This window comes from Telopea speciosissima, chromosome 7 (assembly GCF_018873765.1).
Source record: "Telopea speciosissima isolate NSW1024214 ecotype Mountain lineage chromosome 7, Tspe_v1, whole genome shotgun sequence".
Lineage (NCBI taxonomy): Eukaryota > Viridiplantae > Streptophyta > Magnoliopsida > Proteales > Proteaceae > Telopea > Telopea speciosissima.
Window position 1 is genome coordinate 42,832,100 of NC_057922.1, and position 19,571 is coordinate 42,851,670.

The following is a 19,571-nucleotide window of genomic DNA, read 5'->3' on the forward strand; positions in this document are numbered from 1 at the left end:
ATTAGTTTGTTTAAATTTCTTTTATGCCTTTGACTGCCTAATTAATGTATATTTAACTATTTATACATTAGGGTCGGCGACCGTTTACTGTCAATCAAGGGTGTAAGCCCAAAACACCACTTTGAGTTCATTTTTTTGCAATATGAAGGTTTAAATGTGTTTATTTAGCTTAAGTAAACGTGTCCATGAAGTATCAGGCCTAGATATGACCAAAAACCCACCGAGATGGACTCTCAAAATATTGCAGAAAAAATGCAATATTTCGGCGAAATTTCGCCATATTTCGGATATTTTGGATATCTCAGTAGGCCCAAGATACCGATATATCGCGAAATTTTATACCTTGGACTAGGTATCCTTCAGAAGATGGGGATGATCTAACAGCTTGATTAAAAATAATTAGAAAAAAATATGAAATCTGAAACTAAAAATTCAGAAAAGAGAACTTCAATTATTCAAATCCAAGAATCAAATCAATCTAAAATTAAGGTCGAATTACTTCTTGGTTGATTAATGTAATCCCTAAAATATGATGCAAAGTTAATGGCTGGATTTAAAATAATTAAAGGATATTGAAGTCTGAATTAAAACAAGACAGAAATTAGGAGATTTCTTATTAAATCAGATCAGATTTGATCTTCACAAAACCCTGGTCGAACCGTCGAAGGCCTCTTTAGACAAGGTCTTTAATATCCCAAAATCTGACTAACATCTCATGGCTAGATTAGAAGTGCTGATTGTAGGTTAAAGAAAAAGGACTCAAAACAGAGCATCTGCCAACGTGAAATTCCAGCAATAAAGTACACTTTAATTCAAACAGTCTGGCCCTCTTAATCAGCATTAAACTCTCTTCACTGCTACAGTTATAGCAGAAATAAATTCCAGAATAAGTATAGATCAGTAGAAGCAGAGTATTAGGGATAACAGTAGAATGATGATGAATATTTTAACTCAAATCAGAGAAGAAAATTTAAGAACAGTAGTGGCCATTGATGGGAGATAAAACCAGTACCTTGGTTGCAATAACAACAGTGTAAAAGAGAAAAAAAAGAAATAGCAATGGCTTCCCACCAATGGATCAGAATCCCACTGTCCAATAAGACTTCACACCCATGACTGAATCACACAGCAGCATGGAGGAAACTTCAAACTTTCATTAATCCTCAAATCGTTAGTCAATAAGGAGATTATTGACTTTATTGAAGATCCAGACCGAGTTCCACCTCTTGATGTTGCAGTTGTTGATGATGTTCACGAGTTATGTTCTGATTCCGTATCTGTTTCTTTCTTTTTGTTCCACGGGCTATGAATGTAATTGCAGATGCCTTGGCAAGGAAGGTCCTGTCTATCATGTGTATGACAGATTGGCCGATCCCCACTCCGTGGCTTGACGATCTTTGTTTGTCTGAAGCCACCGGCTGAACACATGGTTCTCATCAGTAAATCATCTTCGTACAAAAACAAAAAAAAAATCGTTAGTGAGGCGATGGCTCTTACAACCTATTTAAACAGAAGTTAAAGCAGTCCTAATCTAACTATGAAAGTAAAATCCTGTTAACTATTAGTAATCATAACATAAATAGGAAACTTATCCGTAAAAAAAAAACTACTCTTGCACAGGTGAGAGAGTTCAGAATTAACTAAGCAACTTAAATTAATGAACTCCTACTAGAACTAGGACTATAATAAAGTAAATAAAACTTGAAGACTTGGCTCTTGTGAGCTGGCTGGTCCATCTAAAGGGGCTGTTTGATCTCCATGAACCTGGTCCACTTTAAGGCCTTGGTTTATGCTGGTTCGAGTGGTTCAAACTACATCACTTTGACTCTTTGTCTTGAACCATGTATGATGTATAACATTTGATAATTCTGAAATGGTTTATAATTTTATGTCTATTCATTCCTAATGCATATTTAAGTTGTTTTAATTGAATTACGTGTGTTCTAGTACTAAATTTTGTGTGGAATTGGCCATATTAGAGAATGTATACAGCAGTGTACTATACTAGTACTACCAAACTAAGGTCCAAAGTCAAACTACAATTTATTTAAGTCCAAAGGTTCCACTATGTTTACAAGGGGCCTAAAATAGGGTTTCCTAGAAGTTTTGGGATCTAATTTGACCATTTTGGCCTTGAAACATTCCACCAAAACTTGCAGCCGAAATGAAATTTCAGAGTGTTTTAGGAAATATTTCAGTTTTGAGCCTAGTCGAAATCAGGCTCAAAACCAAAATCTTGAACTATGGCTGTAGGGGAGAGAGTGGTTCTGCTCTAATTGTGGTGCCCCCCACCAATAGGAGGCAAAAAGCTTTGTAGAATAGTGCTGGAATTGCTAAATACTCCAATAAGGCAATAATAAGGTTCAGGGATACAAATCTAGTAGACCCAAGTTAAGTTGATGGAAGCTTGAGGCAGAGGGGTTCAAGAGGTTAATGATTGAAGGTGTGGAGTTCATGCTACTCCGGGTTCGAAAACTCCGTTTGGGATTATAGACACACCCAAAGAATTATAGCCAACCTGATAATTAACCTGAATTATCAAGGGGCCACTTGGTAGAATAAAAGAACAAAGGACACAAGAGGATCTGTAATTATTTAACAGGGGCACAGTAGGAATGAAAATAACTAAAGGATATGATTTGAATTAGAAGTAAAGGGGAGGGGTAACTATGGAAATAATGAAATAGGAGATAAAAGACATCACGATATGAGGTTGTCTTCAACCTCTCATCCATGAACCAGGGCAAAAAACCAGCAACACAATGATGGAGAGAACTCTCCCACCTGGTATCGGATTGAACTGAAATTTTAGGGGAAGAATCCTAACTTACTGTCTTGTTTAACCAATCTGACAAACAACCAAATCCAAAGCCCAACAGTTGATAAGAAGTTTCTGAAGTCAGGCTTGGCGGTATCTGTAGAACCAGGTTTGAACTCAAGAAAATTTCTCATAGCAGGATTCGTTTCAGCAAGTAAGGTTCTAGGGCTTGACTCGTTTAAGTTCAAGATGCCCACACCCAGAATCATAGGGAGAGGAGAGTGATTAAATCAAAGAAGGGGACTGCTGGTCCGTTCAAACATGTAACAGTAAAAGTAAATAAAGGAATAAAAGAAGGGGTAAAGGAGAGCAGTGGTGGAGAGGAAAAGGTCTGCTACATCATCAGTAAAACTGCCCATGAGAAGAGAGAGAGAGAGAGAGAGTCTGGAACACAACACAATCAGTGACAGATGGCAGGTCGCATGGCAACACGATCAACCATGATCAACACTCTCATGAGAGAGAATGTCTGAAACACAACACAATCAGTGACAGATGGCAGGTGGCATGTCAACACGCTCAACACTGTCACACAGTGTCTGGTGCACAACACAATCAGTGACAAATGGTAGGTGGCATAGCAACACAGTCAGTAGTATCAACAGACAGGGTATAATGGCAGTGCAGTATAGCGTCTGTGAGGTGATAGGTTAGTGATTTGGCAGTTGGAAGTGACTTGCAGTGTATCTCAGTGATATGGCAGAGTTCTGGTGCACTGGAACTGTTTGGCAGCATCTGGGTTGCCCTACAGACTTACATGGCAGTATGCAGGCTTGTTTGGCAGCATGGGCAGTTTTACTGATGATGTAGCAGAGCAGGTAGCGCTGGAAATGGTGCACACAGGTGTTAGACAATGTTTGTCTGTAGTTTCAGGTGATATACAGAGTGTACATGGGTTTTGGCAATGACTGGAGGTGTCAGACAGTAACAAGGCAGGACAAATAGTGAAAACTGGACTTGTGGCAGCAGTTTGGCAGTGTGGCATGAGGCTGATGTGGCAGCACCAGATGAAGGCCTTGTTCAGTAGAAGGGGTGAACTCATCGGTTCACGCAGTGGCAGCATGTTCAGAACTGTTTTCTAAAGGCTTATTGGCAGAACTGGGCAGACAGATCTACATGAGAAACGTAGTCCGTCGAGTCGCCTTTCCAACGCTACTGGAAGTGCGTCGTTTCGATACCGGACGAAGAAGTTATTGCAATTCTCATCGTTGTGTAGAAAAAAAACTAAATGGGAGAGTTTTCAGATTCTTAAGGTGTATTCTGGAAGATTTTCCCGAGAATGCATATGTAGAGTTAAGGTCCTCCCTGTCACGAGCATGTGTCGCAAACCGCGCTAAAAATGTGTTAACAAAACAGAATTGAATGAATGGCTTGAATGATCAGAAAGATCAGACACGCTCTCTATTTATAATGAAGGGAAAAATTACAATAGGACACAATAGTCCCTACTCTAGCCGACTCGGCAATACATAATTAAATAAAAAATAAAATACCCAATCTAGGCACATAATTCAACACTCCCCCTCAACTTGGAGCATATATGTCAAACATGTCCAACTTGACAAGAATAGGATGAAACACTTTCCCTGATAATCCCTTCGTGAAAATATCAGCTAGCTAATCCGCAGACTTCACAAAAGGAACACAAATGACACCATCTTCTAACTTCTCTTTGATGAAATGCCTGTCAACCTCAACATGTTTAGTGCGATCATACTATAAGGATTATGTGTAATGCTAATTGCAGCCTTGTTGCAGGAATTCCAAGATCTTGTAGAAGACCCTTGAGCCATAACAACTCACAAATACCTTGTGCCATAGCACGAAATTCTGCTTTAGCACTAGAATGAGCAACCACATTCTGCTTCTTGCTGTGCCATGTGACGAGATTACCACCAACAAAGGTGTAGTACGGTAGTACCCAGAGATAGACTTGGTGTAAGGAGAACCTGCCCAATCAGCATCAATATAGGCTTTTATCCATAGGTGATTATGAGGAGACAATAGAATGCCTTTTTCAGAAGCTGACTTCAAGTAGTGAAGGATGCGAAGAACAACTTCCATATGAGAAGAGTAGGGATCATGCATGAACTGACTCACAAGGCTCACTGCAATGGCAATGTCTGAGCAAGTATGTGAGAGATAAATCAGCTTTCCTACCAACCTTTGGTACCGGCCCTTATTAATAGGTTCACCCCTCCTTTTCCTCAAGTTTGACATTAGCATCCATAGGGGTATCGGAAGGATGACACCCTAACAGGCTAACAAACCAGTTTCAGTCAACAAATCTAGGATATACTTCCGTTGGTAGAGAAAGATGCCCTTTGCATACCTGGCAACATCAATTCCAAGGAAGTACCTCAACTTGCCCAGATCCTTGATTTCGAACTCCTTTCCAAGAAAAGTCTTCAGACAACTGATCTCATCACCATCATTTCCGGTTACAACAATGTCATCAACATAGACTATGGGAATGGTGATCTTCTGACCAACCCTTTTTATAAATAGAGTATGATCAACATTACTTCGTCTATAGCCAACATAAATCATAGCCTTGTGAAACCGTCTAAACCAAGCTCGAGGTGATTGCTTCAGCCCATAAAGTGCACGCTTCAACTTGCACACTTTACCTTGGGTTTTATCAAAAGAGAACCCTGGAGGAATATCCATATACACCTCCTCATCCAGTTCTCCATTGAGAAAGGCACTCTTCACATCCACCTGTTGGAGATCCCATCCCAAATTCACGGCACATGACAACAATACTCTGACAGTGTTCAACTTTGCAACAGGTGCAAAGATCTCCTGGTAGTCAATCCCGTAAGTCTGAGTGAACTCCTTTGCCACAAGTCATGCCTTATATCTATCCACAGAGCCATCCAATTTCCGTTTCACCACAAATACCCACTTACATCCAACTGGTCTTTTCCCTGGAGGAAGAACCACGAGCTCCCATGTATCATTTTTCTTTAAGGCTGTCATTTCTTCCATCATTGTTGCCTTCCATTTACCATTTGTAAGAGCTTCCTGCCAATTTTGAGGAATACGCACAGAAGAAAGAGAAGAAACAAAGGCACAAAAAGATGGAGAAAGAAAGTTATATGAAAGAACATGAGATATGGGATGTTGAGTGCAGACCCTAGCACCTTTGCGAAGGGCAATATGTAACTCAAGAGAAGGGATCTTACCAGATGGAGGAGTAGGCTCCAAGGAACTAAATCTCACGAGATCTCGGTATTTCTGGAGCTTGAGACAAGATGGGATACGAGTTGTAAAATTACAGTATCTCATTGAGATCACGGGTCGACCCAGATCTCGACCCAACTTTGGTTATATAAGTGCCATAACTCGAGATATCTCGAGTTATCTCGACCGAGAGGTTGCTCTACTCCTGTTACAATTGGTTTTCACCATTTTTGGGCTGGATTTCTTCGGAGAAGCTGCTGCCGGCATTATTCAACTACACCAAAGCAAGATTAGTGCACGATTTGTGGTTCTTTACATCAATTTTGAAGAACTTTTGAAAGGTAACCAAACCAGCCACTCCCATACATGCCTCAGTATGCCAGTAGCACTGGATCTCATGCCTCATTGGCAACCGGCTGGTCCAACTCTTCTATACCTTAAGATAGGGGACTTGACATATGTTGATGACAACACATATATGAGTACTGTGGCAAACTATGTACAATACTACAACAACATGATGACATGGGAAGAATATGTGGACCGACTCGTTCTGAACGAGTGAATGCATCACATTTTATGGGATGATAGATCATAGATGTAATATGTGAAACAGATTGATGTGTTGTACACTTTAACATTTCTAATGCTTATTTAAGTTGTTTTACATTAATTGAATGTTTTGATTGTAATCTATTACTAAATTATGTGTAGAGTAGGGTATTTTAGTACGTTGTCGCCTACCAACCTACGGTCTGAAGTGAAACTCCTATTTGGACTTTGTTTTTGCAAAATTTGATAGTGCCATTATGTTTAAATGGCCTAAAATAGGCTGAGTACCAAGTTTCAGACCCAAAATAGGTCTAAAACCCATCGAAACCAGGTTTCAAGTTGGAAAAAAAAAGATTGTACCAACTCAACCGAGATCTCGAGATATCTCGAGACCATAGTTGTCACGTTGTCACGGCGATCCAAGTCGGTGGAGGGGTGTCTAATCGATATATCGACATGTTGCCCGCCATGGCGATCATGTCAACCATGTTTTATTTTCTCTATTTGTAATGTCATTTAGTATGCTGTAATATATACCCTATAACATAAAAAATCAACATGAAATTGTACTACTAATCTACTATGGTTTAATTCATGAAAGTGTAATATCCACTAGTGTATATGAAAGTATGAAACCATGGATTAGCCTATCAAACAGAATCTTCAATGGCTCAAGCTGCTACAAAGTACAAACAACTAACAACTTAGAGAAAAATCCCAGAAATTGCTGGTGGTGGTAGAGAGGAAATCAGCTTTGTTTGCAAAGCTCCAACTCACAGCAAGAGAGGTATTACGGCTTAAGATTCTGGGGTTCAAGTCTCCCAGTGCATGTGGCTTAAGAAGGAATGAGCGAGCTTAGTTCACAACTGTGGTGAACTGTTGTGAACCAGAACAGGGGATGGATAAAAGGAGAAACCAGAAAAGAATGACAGAAAAAACCCCTCTCTGCCGAGTGTCAACTCTCTCTATCTCACGACTCTCTCTTGCTCTCTCTCTACGTGTGTGTGTGTGTGAGTAAGTGAGAAGAAGAAGAAGAACTTTAGGATAGAGTTGCTTGCCGGAGGACTGGGAGGAGAAGAATAAGAAGAACTGAAGAAAAAGAAGAACTACCAAATAAAAAATAAATAAACAATTACTTACCTGTTGGGAGAACTCGCCGGAATCGACAAAGGAGGCCACTGGACTGCTGGAGGGGTTTGAAGTCTCGAAGAGGTGAAGAAGTAGTGTCTCTTCCTTCTAACGACTCTCTCGGTCTCTACTTCTCTGTTAAGACTTGAGTCTTTTTGATTTCTATTAGGGTATAGGCATTATTAGTCAATTTTTTTTTGTTAATGTGTATTGCAGGTGTAACTTGAAAACTAAAGTTTTTATACTTGAACAAGAATATCGGCCAATATGGCCATATGTTGTGGTATGGCGTCCATATTGGCGCCATGGAGGCCATATCGGTCGATATTCTAACATATACCATATCGTTGGTCAATATGTCCATTATTCCAGCGATATGACGCTGCCAGTCGCCATGACAACTATGCTTGAGACAACTCGGTTTTTCCTAGGGTCAAGTTGGGGTCGAGTTCTTACTTTTAGTTCCTTGGTAGGCTTTAGATCCGGGATTGGCAACTGGATGGGCACTAGTGCTGTAGTGGATTGAAGCTGCTTATTTCTGGTATAGACCTTCACGGTAGAATCATCAATCCTCCTCTGAAATGCACTAGTGGTTTTCTGAACAAGAGTTTGCTCCCCCTGAATTGGAATATCATTATCATTTATCTCTGTGATCTCCTACTGTATCAGATCCACAGTTGGAGGAACAGGACCAGACTCATCATGAGTATACTGAAGGGGAGCTTCTATAGGCAGCACATCTTCACTAATGTTGTCCCCCTGAAGATGTGGGGAAGGATAATAGGAAAGATGTTTATAGAAGACGACATTCATACTGACTATAGTACGCCGGGTAGGGGGATGATAACACTTGTATCCCTTATGGGTGGCAGAGTAACCCAAAAGAATACAACGGAGCCCACGAGGCTCAAGCTTACCAGGGGATCTAGTATTCCGGGCATAACAAACACTGCCAAACACTTTAGGGGGAACTAGAAGGGAGGTAGAGCCATGTAATAGCTCACAAGGAGAACGAGAGTTAAGGACACGCGTAGGCATCTGATTAATAAGGTAAGCAGCAGTAAGGATAGCATCCCCCTAATATTGGGGGGGGGGGGGAGGGGGAATTGTGAGCAAACAGGAGAGCTCGCGCCACCTCTAGAAGGTGGCGATTTTTTCTTTCAGCCACACCATTATGGGCTGGGGTATCAACACAATTGGTCTGGTGTATGATCCCATGGGCAGCAAGGTATGTTTGGAACTGACCTTCCATATATTCCTTGCCATTGTCACTCCTCAAGACTTTGAGAGTGGCATTAATATGGGTCTGAACCATTTTATGAAAATGCTGAAAACAAGAAAAAACTTCACTTTTAGAGTGCATCAGGTAGACCCAGGTGTTCCCAGAGTGACAATCTATAAATGAGACAAACCAATGTGAACCGGAAAGAGAAGCTTTACGACTAGGACCCCATACATCAGTATGAACCAAATGAAATAAGGAAGAACTTCTTATATTTAAAATATATTAAGTTGAACGTGTCTGTTTGGCCAAAACACAAGCTTAAAATAAATAATTCCTCATTATAGTTTTTAACTAATGCTGGAAATAAAGTAGACAAAGTGCCTAAAGGGGGGTGACCTAATCGGAAATGCCATTGGTGTAGTTCAGAGGAGAACGAGGAACTCTGCTATAATTGAGACGGTGAAGTATGTTGAGGGCATGGTTTAAAGTATCGGTCCGTATCGTATCGGCCGATATGTATCTGTATCGGCCAGTATCGATACGATATTGACTGACACGTCTCCTTTTTTTTTTTCAAAAAAATTATATTGTATCAAATGTGTTGATAAGTATCGATCGATACGTGTCGATACGATCGATACGTATCGATACACTCGATACGTACTAATATTACCGTTTGTTTGGGTTTTTAAATGTATCGATACGTACCGATACACATGCCTTTTTTCACATTTTACAGCAAATACAAACCAGAACCCCCAAAAAAATTTTCGGGGGCACAACCCTCGAACTCCCCCCCCCCCCCAAAAGAGATTTGTTTGCTTGCTACGAGTTGGGCCTATTAGCCCAACCCTCCGCTTCACGAACTAAATCTCAACTTTTTCTCCCTTCGGGTCGCACCACAAAATATTTTGGGTCGGGTCGGATCCACATCGCACTCAAATCCTTGGAATATAAGACATACTCAACACTTGAAGGGAAAAGGTAGGTTTTTTTCAAAAAACTTGATCTTTTGCTTCAAATCTTGCATTTTAGTTATTTTTTTTTTGCTATGATTCAAGGAGAATAGGTTCAACTAACTATTAGATGCATGCTTTGTATACATTTGTAAAGATTTGAACTCAAATCCACCATTTATCACCCAAAAATAAAAAATGGCTTCCTTAAGGGTCAGTTTTGTGCTCATGTTTGGTCAGTACACAACATCATCCTAGTTGCTTTTATTCTTGAAGACCCTTACAGACATGAGCTTGATCCACCCCGACCTTCTTCATGGCAATAGAGTGACTCTGCTGTAAGAAATCTCACCTTTTATAACAATTTCAATGTGCGGCACTTGTCTGGTTACACATTATTCACAATTCATGTATATGCATGATATATGATATATATTGCTTGTTTATATTGTTTTTTTGTGTCTAATAGTGTGTTTTGATCATTTTCATGCGTTTCTGCACCGATCGATACATATCATCGATACGATACGATACGATACGTCTCTTAAAATCGCCCGACCGATACGATACCTGATACCGATACTTTAAACCTTGGTTGAGGGTGACCACCATCATCAAGCAGGTACGATCCACTATGCACTCTACCACATTCAATCGCCTTCCCCGTTGCCAGGTCTTGAAAAACACACTGGGTAGGAAAAAAAATTACTTTGCAATTCAGATCTTTAGTAATACTATTAATGGAAAGAAGGTTAGTAGTAAAATTAGGAATATGCAAAACTGAAGATACTAAAATGGAAGGAGAGAAACTAATGGATCCTTTTTCAGAAACAGATGAGAGGGAACCATCAGACATCCTTTCCAGAAGTGGGATAATATTTATGAAAAAGACTGGGGGAACCTGTCATATGATCAGTGGCACCGGAGTCTATAATCCAAGGAGTGGAGACAACTGATGCACAGTGACCATAAAACAAAATACTTGAGTGGGCAAAGTTGGAATCTGATGGAGTGGAGGAGGTGGTAGGAAGTGATGTAGTAGAGGCAGTGGAAGCCTGTAACATACGCCTGAAAACCTGTAATTCTTCTTGGGAGAGACCATTGTCAGTAGTGGGAACTGTAGCTACACTTTCAGTGTGAGTAGCCTTGTTTTTAGTTTTGCCATGACCACGCTTGGCCTTAAAATCAGCAGGTTTCCCATGTAATTTCTAGCAGGTAGCCTTAGTGTGATAGGGTTTGTTGCAGTGTTCACACTTTACAGGCTCCTTGGTGGAAGCATTGCCATCAGATGTAGGAGTAGGGCTGGAACCAGCAGCTTGTAAAGCTGATCTATCAACAGTAGGAGTGTGTAACACAGCAGCCCGGCGGGTCTCCTTAGTATGAACTAAAGCTAAAGACTGCTCCAATGTAGGGAAAGGAGATCGGCTTAGAACTTGCACACGGATAGGGTCATATTCAACATTCAGCCCTGCCAAAAAATCATAAACACGAATTTTGTCTACGTGTTTGCGATAGGCATCAGCTGCAGACTGCAGTAGAAGGCTGAAAATCTGAGTAGTGATCCAATTGTTGCCATAAACTCTTGAGGGCAGCATAGTATTTGGAAATTGATAACTCCTTCTGTATGGTGTCATGAACCTTCTTGCGAATCTCATACACTTTAGCATCATTTCCTACCTGCCCATAAGTCTCCTTGGCACCACTCCATATTTGATGGGCTGTATCCAATAATAAGTAGTTGCTGGAGAGGTCAGGTTGCATAAAGTGTAGCAATTAGGACATCACCATAGCATCATTGGACACCCATCGATCCTGTAGAGGACCAGTGTCGGTTGGCATTGTGTCACTGCCACTAATATGTCCACTAATTCCTCGACCAGCAATGGTCAAATAAGTAGATCTGGACCATATGAAATAGTTTGTTCCATCGCGTTTAATAGGTGCAGCGAAAGGCAGATATTCAGTCCTTGTCTGTCCATCAATCCCAGAAGTAGCAGTAGTAAGGTTTGACATACTTGCATAAACCAATCAACAGAACCAGCAAGGAGAAGATAAATAACTCAACAGAACCAGCAGGAATCGATGCAGCCAGCCACAGAAGAACCAGAAAAAAATAGATCGATATGTTGGAGAAATCGATCCAAAAAGGAAAATCTGATTTTTTTTGCAAAAAACTCTCAGGATGAGGCTGATATCAGGGTCGAGTGCTTCTCTGGTATGTATAAGACTCCCCTAAAAAAATCAGCAAGGTGGGACAACCCTAACCCTAAAATCGATGAGTGTTGGGGTTTTGGAAAACCCTGAAAGTGAGATCGATATAGGGAAAGGGGGCTTCAATTGTTGTTGTAGAGTTGCAATAGATGCTGTCCAACACTGCAGAATTGGATCTGCAATGCAAGCAACCAATCTCCAATAATAATGAGACTTGATCTTCAAGAGGGAGAGACACCAAAAAATCGCAGAAGCAAAACAGGGCAGCAGTTGTCGCAGAAAAGGAACTCCTTTATATCATCGATTGATTAGGTATGATGGAGGGCAGCAACTAGATCATTCGATCACCTCATTTGTGCTACCCTTTAAGCAAGGTAAAAAACTAGAAAGAAAAGGAAGAAGAAGCTGAGAGAAAGAAACGATGGGGGGGGGTGTTTTGAATCGTCTTTGATACCATGTTAACAAAACAGAATTGAATGAATGGCTTGAATGATCAGAAAGATCAGACAAACTCTCTATTTATAATGAAGGGAAAAATTACAATAGGACAAAATAGTCCCTACTCTAGCCGACTCTCTTTATGCAATACATAATTAAACCAAAAATAAAATACCCAAAAGACCAGAATACCTTTACGGTATTCTGGGTACTTAATCCAACAAAATGCATTATATTGAGGGAGGTATGGCCTAGATACCCTTTTGGGTGATCTGAGTGGCCTGGCACATTGAAAAATGGTACTCTGGCAAGCACTGAATCAAGTATTTAATGGCCGAGATGCGGTCATGTAGTCAAATTTGAGATTGGCAATTTATGTGAAAAGGTGTGTAGACGCGCGGCTCGGTGATGAAAGGATTCTCCCGCAGATCATGTTATTGGTCGGGTGCAAAGGCTATGAATAGGTGGATTGATTATCCATTGATTTCAGTATTAGTGAGCAATTTTCTGGTTGTAAGGGGAATTGTCAGAAATCAATGAGCATGAGGTTATGAAAAAGAGGAAATTGATTTGTAACCATGCTTTTTCCATTGATCTCCTTGTTTACTATACAAAATTAGTTGGATATCAAAAAATGATTTGATAGTAGGGTTCTTTTTGAGATTTCAATATTTATTATCTTCTCAGTGACTATTCATTGATTTCAATTTTAATTATCTTCCCCTTACAATTAATGATAAATAACTATATGATTTGTAACAATGATTTCGCTCAAACTCTATTTATCCATTGATTTGAATATTAATTATCTTCTATTCTTCCCTATATAATTTATTCTTCTTTGTTTGGATTACAACATGAACTGATGAACATATCTAATCAATTTTCTTATTTTTGGTTGTATAATTTTTTTTTACTTGGGAAGGTGAATTGAAGTGTTTTTATCGAATCTTTCCTCACTGCAAATTATGAATTTAAGATTTCATTGTGGCTCTAACACGAAAGCAAACTAATATAAACCGGTATTAACCCGATATTGAAAACCCGAAATAAACAGAAACCAAAACTGAAAACCGAAGTTTCTTAACGGTTTGGTTTTGGTCTCACCATTTCGAGACCGAAACCCGATTCAGCCTGACCGAAACCGAGCCGAACCGACCGTTTGACACCCCTAGAGGTTTGTGTTCCATGATCTATCGAATCAAGCCGCCCATGGTTCTCTTATTCCGTGTATGGCATGTGTATCATACAACCACATGAGGTTCTGATTTGTGAAATATCGTTTGATTGTCGTTCAACTGAGTTTCCGTGTTATGCGGATGTACCGCGGAAAGATAACAAGAGCACATCACACCCGCAAGTTATAGACAGACGAAAAATGATTGAATAGTGTTATCTCATCCGTTGTTTGACTGTAGATCGGAAGATCCACAACGCAGCCACCGTAGACCCTGCATGGTCTCCGATCACATGATACTCGGTTGTATGATATGTGGGTTCTAGATTCCAAATAGTTGGACCAAAACTCACCCACTAATATGTGACAGAACCTCCTAGATCTGACGTCTGAACATCAACTTGTGTTTATGAATCTCGATCGGAGACGGACGACCTATGTTAAGGCCGACTGGTAGACCCCGTGCATCATGTTCCTGTGTATTGCCTGAGCGCCATACGCCTACAGATGATACCATATAAGAGGTTATAATGAGCCCCATTGTTGTATGCTTCCGTTGTCAGAGTCACGCCGTTCTAATGGCTGAAATCTAACTCGCCAAATTGAACCATAATCCAATGGTTTAGGATTGAGCCGGTGGGCTCGTTAAATACGGTTTGCCATGAAAAATGATGTAAAATGACAAATATGCTCCTGGAACTTCCAATGGACATAATTTGCTCATTTTAAGTCTGATTTTGCCCATTCAAGTTGCTTTCTTCTCCATTTGCGAGTAGAACATCCCTGTATTGCTGGAATGAGCTTTTGAGAAGGTTTTACCCATGTTTTTCAAGAAAAAACTTAGAAGGTGTGGATTGGGATATTATGTATGCATTGGATCACTCCACCTTCTTTTGGATGCATTGAAGCCATATTGATGTCCTGAGAAGGTTGGTGCTGCCTATTTAAGACCAAGGTTCTAAATCTCGGTTTCGAGACCGGTTTCGACTTTGTCCGAAACTGAGATTTCCCTTGTTTCGACTGAAACTTGGTATTTTCTGGGCAAAACTTGACTTATCATAGCCTCATAGGCTGGTCAAAACTGATCGAAATTATCGAAACTGGTCAAAATTGGTCAAAACTTGGTATTTTTTTTGGTTTAGATTGGTCGAAACTACCAAAATGTGCAAAATAAAGTCGAAACTGGTCGAAACTTGGACTTGGTATGAGTTAGTATCGACTCATGGTTTCGTCTCGGTTTCTGTCCAAACCGAGATCTTGGTCAGCAGTTTCGATCGAGATTAAGAACTATGTTGAAGACTACAAGTGATTCTTGCCAAGAAAAGAGGGTTTTTGTAAGGAAGAGAGAGAGAGAGATGATGGTGGATGCTTGGGGAAGATTAGAATGCATTGCTACATCAATTTGAAGCCTCCAAGACCCTAAAAAATGCTGAAATGATGAATGTGTGTGTGAGATGTGTTTGTGAAGGATTGAAGAAGGAAGAGGAAGAAAAGAAGGAGAAAAGGGGAATTGCATTGTTGAGTGGAGACGTCCATCATAGACAATTCCGGAGGTTGTTGTATTACTCTGGTGAGGTAATACACACTTTGCTTATCCCTATTTCATTTTATTCCACATGTAGGCTGATGTTTGTAAAAATGCCCATGTGAATGTTTGTAGTGTATTTAGGGGGATTTGTATTTGCGATTGTATTACATTGTAGGGCATTGATATAAGCCCACTTTTATTATATATTGGGGGTGTTCAGTTGCAGCTGGACAGATAGGTGTTGCAACGCCTTCACTGTTGAAGCAATGTAAACATTGGGGTAGAAGCCCTTGCTCTTTTACATCAAGAGTTGAAGCAGGTGTAGAAGCACACGGGCCATAGCAGTGGTCAAAACTGTGTAGCATATTGGTTATAATACGAAATCCTGGTTAGGGCATTACCCCGTGGATGTAGGCACACCGTTGAACCATGTATGCTTGGTGTCATGTGCATGCGATTATTTTATTGTTGTAGACATTGGAGTGTGTTTGCTACAGGATGAGTGTGCACAGTGGGTAGACCTTGCCACAGGGGTAGTTGATGTTTAGGCCTGTGGTTGAGAGGCAAGGTGTGTCACACAACTGTGTGTATGTGAGTGTGACTGTGTGTGTAGGTGACTGGTAAACTTGGGATTGCCCCAGCTAGTCAAGGATTGTGCCTGAAAGGCTGAAATAGTACAGTTGGTGCTGGAATGAGATTGTGTAAGTGCCGGAGGAAAGAACGGTGATCTTGTGTGTGATATAGTTGTTAGTGTAGGAGTGCAGTGCAAGCTATGTGGTGTGTGAGACAGTGTCCTGTGACAGTGCTGGGAGTGTGTGAGTACAGTGCCATCAGTTGTTAGTGGAGTGAACAGTTGGGTTACAGCGTGGGAAGAATGTTTTAAAATACATTGATTCACCCCCTCTCAGTGTCAGCCTGGGAATAAAACATGTTGATATATATAATTATATAAAGTAAAAGAAAGCAAGAAAATGGAAGTTTCCTCATCGTAGTCTAAAACTAAAATAGAAGTAAAATCAAACTCCATCTCCTACTTGTCCTACTTTCCATAAAAATAAAGACTACACGATAACCCAAAAGAAAAAAATAATCCCTAAAAATCCTACTAGACCAAGAACCTAATTTGGACCCAGTTCATCTCGGGTTGGACTTCTAAACACGTTTGGGCCGTCCATGGAAGGGCTACTGAATCGGGAGGGCTACCTGTTCCTAATTTCTCATGATGCTTTGAATCAAGACAACTTCAGAAAGATCATCTCTACACAAATATTGGACAATTCATACCATCCAGCAGGAGGGTGATATAGTAAGGTCATAATTATACTCAATTCTTATCTCCAAATTCTCCATATTTTCTGCCCAGGAATTGATCTTCGTGCAAACTTGCCTCCCTTGCAAATGAACTTTCTGTGCACTACTTTGTGAGGGATGAAGGTGCAATGTCCCATCCATCTTAGACATCAAATAGACATGTGAAACTAGAACTATGTCTTTCTCGTCCACATCATGTCCTGTGTTGATATTTTATTGAGCAACCTCTGTAATACAGGTCTTGACTTCTGGAGGAGCTTTCTTTCCAAGAAACCTCTAAGAAAATTTATCACTGCTCATCAACCCGATGTAAAGTCACAATTTGTATATTGGATAGAATGTCCAACTGGTTCTAGAAGGTCTTTTGACAAGGTCATTGTCAGCCTATTGGAAGAAGGAAAAATAATGGAAAAGGGAGTGTAGTTCAGGGGACATTGTATGAGCAATACAAGAGGAAAGCTGTGGGTTTCTCTCCCTGATGTGCTTTATATAACTGCTAACTCATGTAGAGCCATTGAACTAGACCAACTAGAAGTAGAGCTGTATGAATCATATGGAAAGAAAGCAAGCAACCAAGATCTTTCAGTAGGATGGACTGGAACAAGGACTCGCCATTCTTTTTCCTAGCAAACAAATGTTTCCCTCTGTGAAAAGGCTGATTCATTAGAATCAACACTAGGGTTTTGTCTGCAATGTGAATTTGTTTGGTGCCATGATTTTGCTTGTTTATGCCAAATCCGTATGTACTAAATTATATGTGAATGATAATGTTACTACAATCTCTACAACTCAACTCACTAGACCTTATCTCTACCTCTTGGGTTCTTTTTGTACTTTTTCTTTAATTATGTTACCTTGCAATGGTATTCAAAGCTGTGCACAGTCAAAATCATTGGTTGCATTCTCAATACAGGCTGCAATAAAGACTATAGGTGATGAAGACAAATACTTCTCAAGAGTGTCCTTAAGGTTAGAACCACTCACTTTCATAATCTCTAATTTGGACCCCCTTTCTTTCCCCTAAACTTCGCATAGTTGTTTAAAATACATTTAGTACATATATTACATATCTCTGTGATATCAGAATGCCTTCATTTGGAATCACTGTTACTCGATCCGAAGTTGATTTACCAAAGATGAAAGCTGGTGCTGATGGAAGCGTGGGTGTTGTTTCTCAAGGAAATGCTTCTTCAGAGTTGTCCCTTGATGGATGGGATGGAATTGCTCTTGAATATTCCGTTGATTGGCCTTTACAGTTATTCTTTACACAAGAGGTGCTCTCTAAGTAAGGTCCTGTAGCATTGCTGATTGTAAATTGCATTATTGTGTGTTTTATTCTCAGTCTTAAGATTCCTCTTTTGCTAAGGAACCAAAGCAGTGGTCCTAGTGATATTTGTAAATTTGAAACTGTTGTCCTTGTTTTTCCAACATATGTAATTGGTGAATCTGCTTCAGGTATCGCAGGGTTTTTCAGTATTTGCTCCGGCTAAAACGAACACAAATGGAATTGGAAAAATCATGGGCTTCTGTGATGCATCAGGATCATACAGATTTTGCCAAACATCGGAATAATCGGATTAACTACTCGGCATCTCAGCAGCGACGGCAACGCTGTAGACCAATGTGGCGAGTTAGAGAGCATATGGCCTTCTTGATTAGAAACCTGCAGTTTTATATCCAGGTGATGATCTCATGACATTATCTCTCCTTTATTAGCCTGCTTACTTTAAAATTTGACCTTTAAAAGAGAGCTGATACATACAATCTTGGTGGTTGCTGTTGTTAGAGTTCATGTAGTAAGGGTATGATGGGTACTTTGTTAGAAAAGATTGTCTTTTTACATGTGATTTCTCTCCCCAAATGTTTCTTGTGTATCTCTTTCTCTCTCTCTCTCTCCATCCTCCTATTTTGTTATTTTTCCTTTATTACTTTGAACTTGATATCGGTGCTGGTTTAAGAGTCAACCAACATCTTGTCTCTTCATTGTGCCTCTTGGTTTGGAATCCTAGAAGAATAGAGGGCTTCAGCTGAGGCTACATCATGTAAGAAGAGTGGTTTGAGGTGTTCTTTCATCAACTAGAAGACTTAATGGTGAAGACTTGAAGCTATGAAGACAGATTGAAAGAACAAGAAGAAAAACAGGGGTACCACCAGTTTTGTGGTTCAGACCCTCTTTCTCTCTCGTCAAACACCTATTGGAGGTGGGACCTAGCCCATTGGATTGTCCTAGGGCTTTCTTACAAGCCCCCAAGGCCCCTGCCGCGAAGGTAGTGCTATGTGAGCTTACAACTCGATTTTCTACATCCCTATTGTACTGCCAGCTTTGGTTTGCTGGCTATTCTCTTTCTTGAAGGCTATATTTGAGGTAAACCATTGTCTCGTGCTGGTGAGTTACACTATTTTGAGTTTGTTAGTTGTAATAGGATGGACTCATACCTTGAAATGTGCATTTGATTAAGTTTTTTCAAGTTTGTGACTTTTTGTTTGCTGGAATTATTGTTTGAGTGTTGGGAAGGTGTTTGAGTAGATTGTATACTTCCCATCTGGTTTGCCCAGCTTCTTGAGTGTGCTCTGCCATAATGTTGGAGGTCAGTGGACCAATGGAAGCCTCGGTTGGTGGTTCAAGTAGTGCTAACCCCAGTGGGCGAAATCACTAGTAGCCTACTGTTTGGTATGCATGTTCCTAGGAGTTTGTGGTCTGATGCTCTCCTTACTATCGTCTTCTTAATGAATCACATGCATTCCAGTATACTTAGTTTCAGATCTCCCTTAGAACTCCTGTTTCCCCATGTTCCTGCTGTCTCCCTTACACCCATAGTGTTTAGGTGTGTGTGCTATGTATAAGTTAATAAATCTGATTGGACTAAACTTGATCCTAAAGTTCTTAAATGTATTTTCCTTGGTTATGCCCCTTCTACGAAAGGCTATAAGTGCTACCACCCACCTCCAGGAATCTGCTTCTCTAAAAAGCTGTCACCTTCTGTCTGTGCCGTTCTTTACTCCCCATATGCCACCTCTTTAGGGGCAGAGTTGTGGAAGTG

General features: G+C 40.3%; 1 protein-coding gene across 2 annotated transcripts in view; it reads left to right on the forward strand.

The window, feature by feature from the left end:
- The window catches only part of LOC122668838 (gamma-tubulin complex component 4), a 58,255-nt gene that overhangs the window by 21,713 nt on the left and 16,971 nt on the right, over window positions 1–19,571 (forward strand). The window contains exons 10-12 of one of the 2 annotated variants that reach the window (XM_043865383.1): window positions 17,444–17,499; window positions 17,615–17,815; window positions 17,986–18,211. In XM_043865383.1, coding sequence (XP_043721318.1) covers window positions 17,444–17,499; window positions 17,615–17,815; window positions 17,986–18,211 — 483 coding nt within the window. The remainder of the gene's footprint in view (window positions 1–17,443; window positions 17,500–17,614; window positions 17,816–17,985; window positions 18,212–19,571) is intronic. The other variant, XM_043865384.1, reaches the window with a different exon arrangement.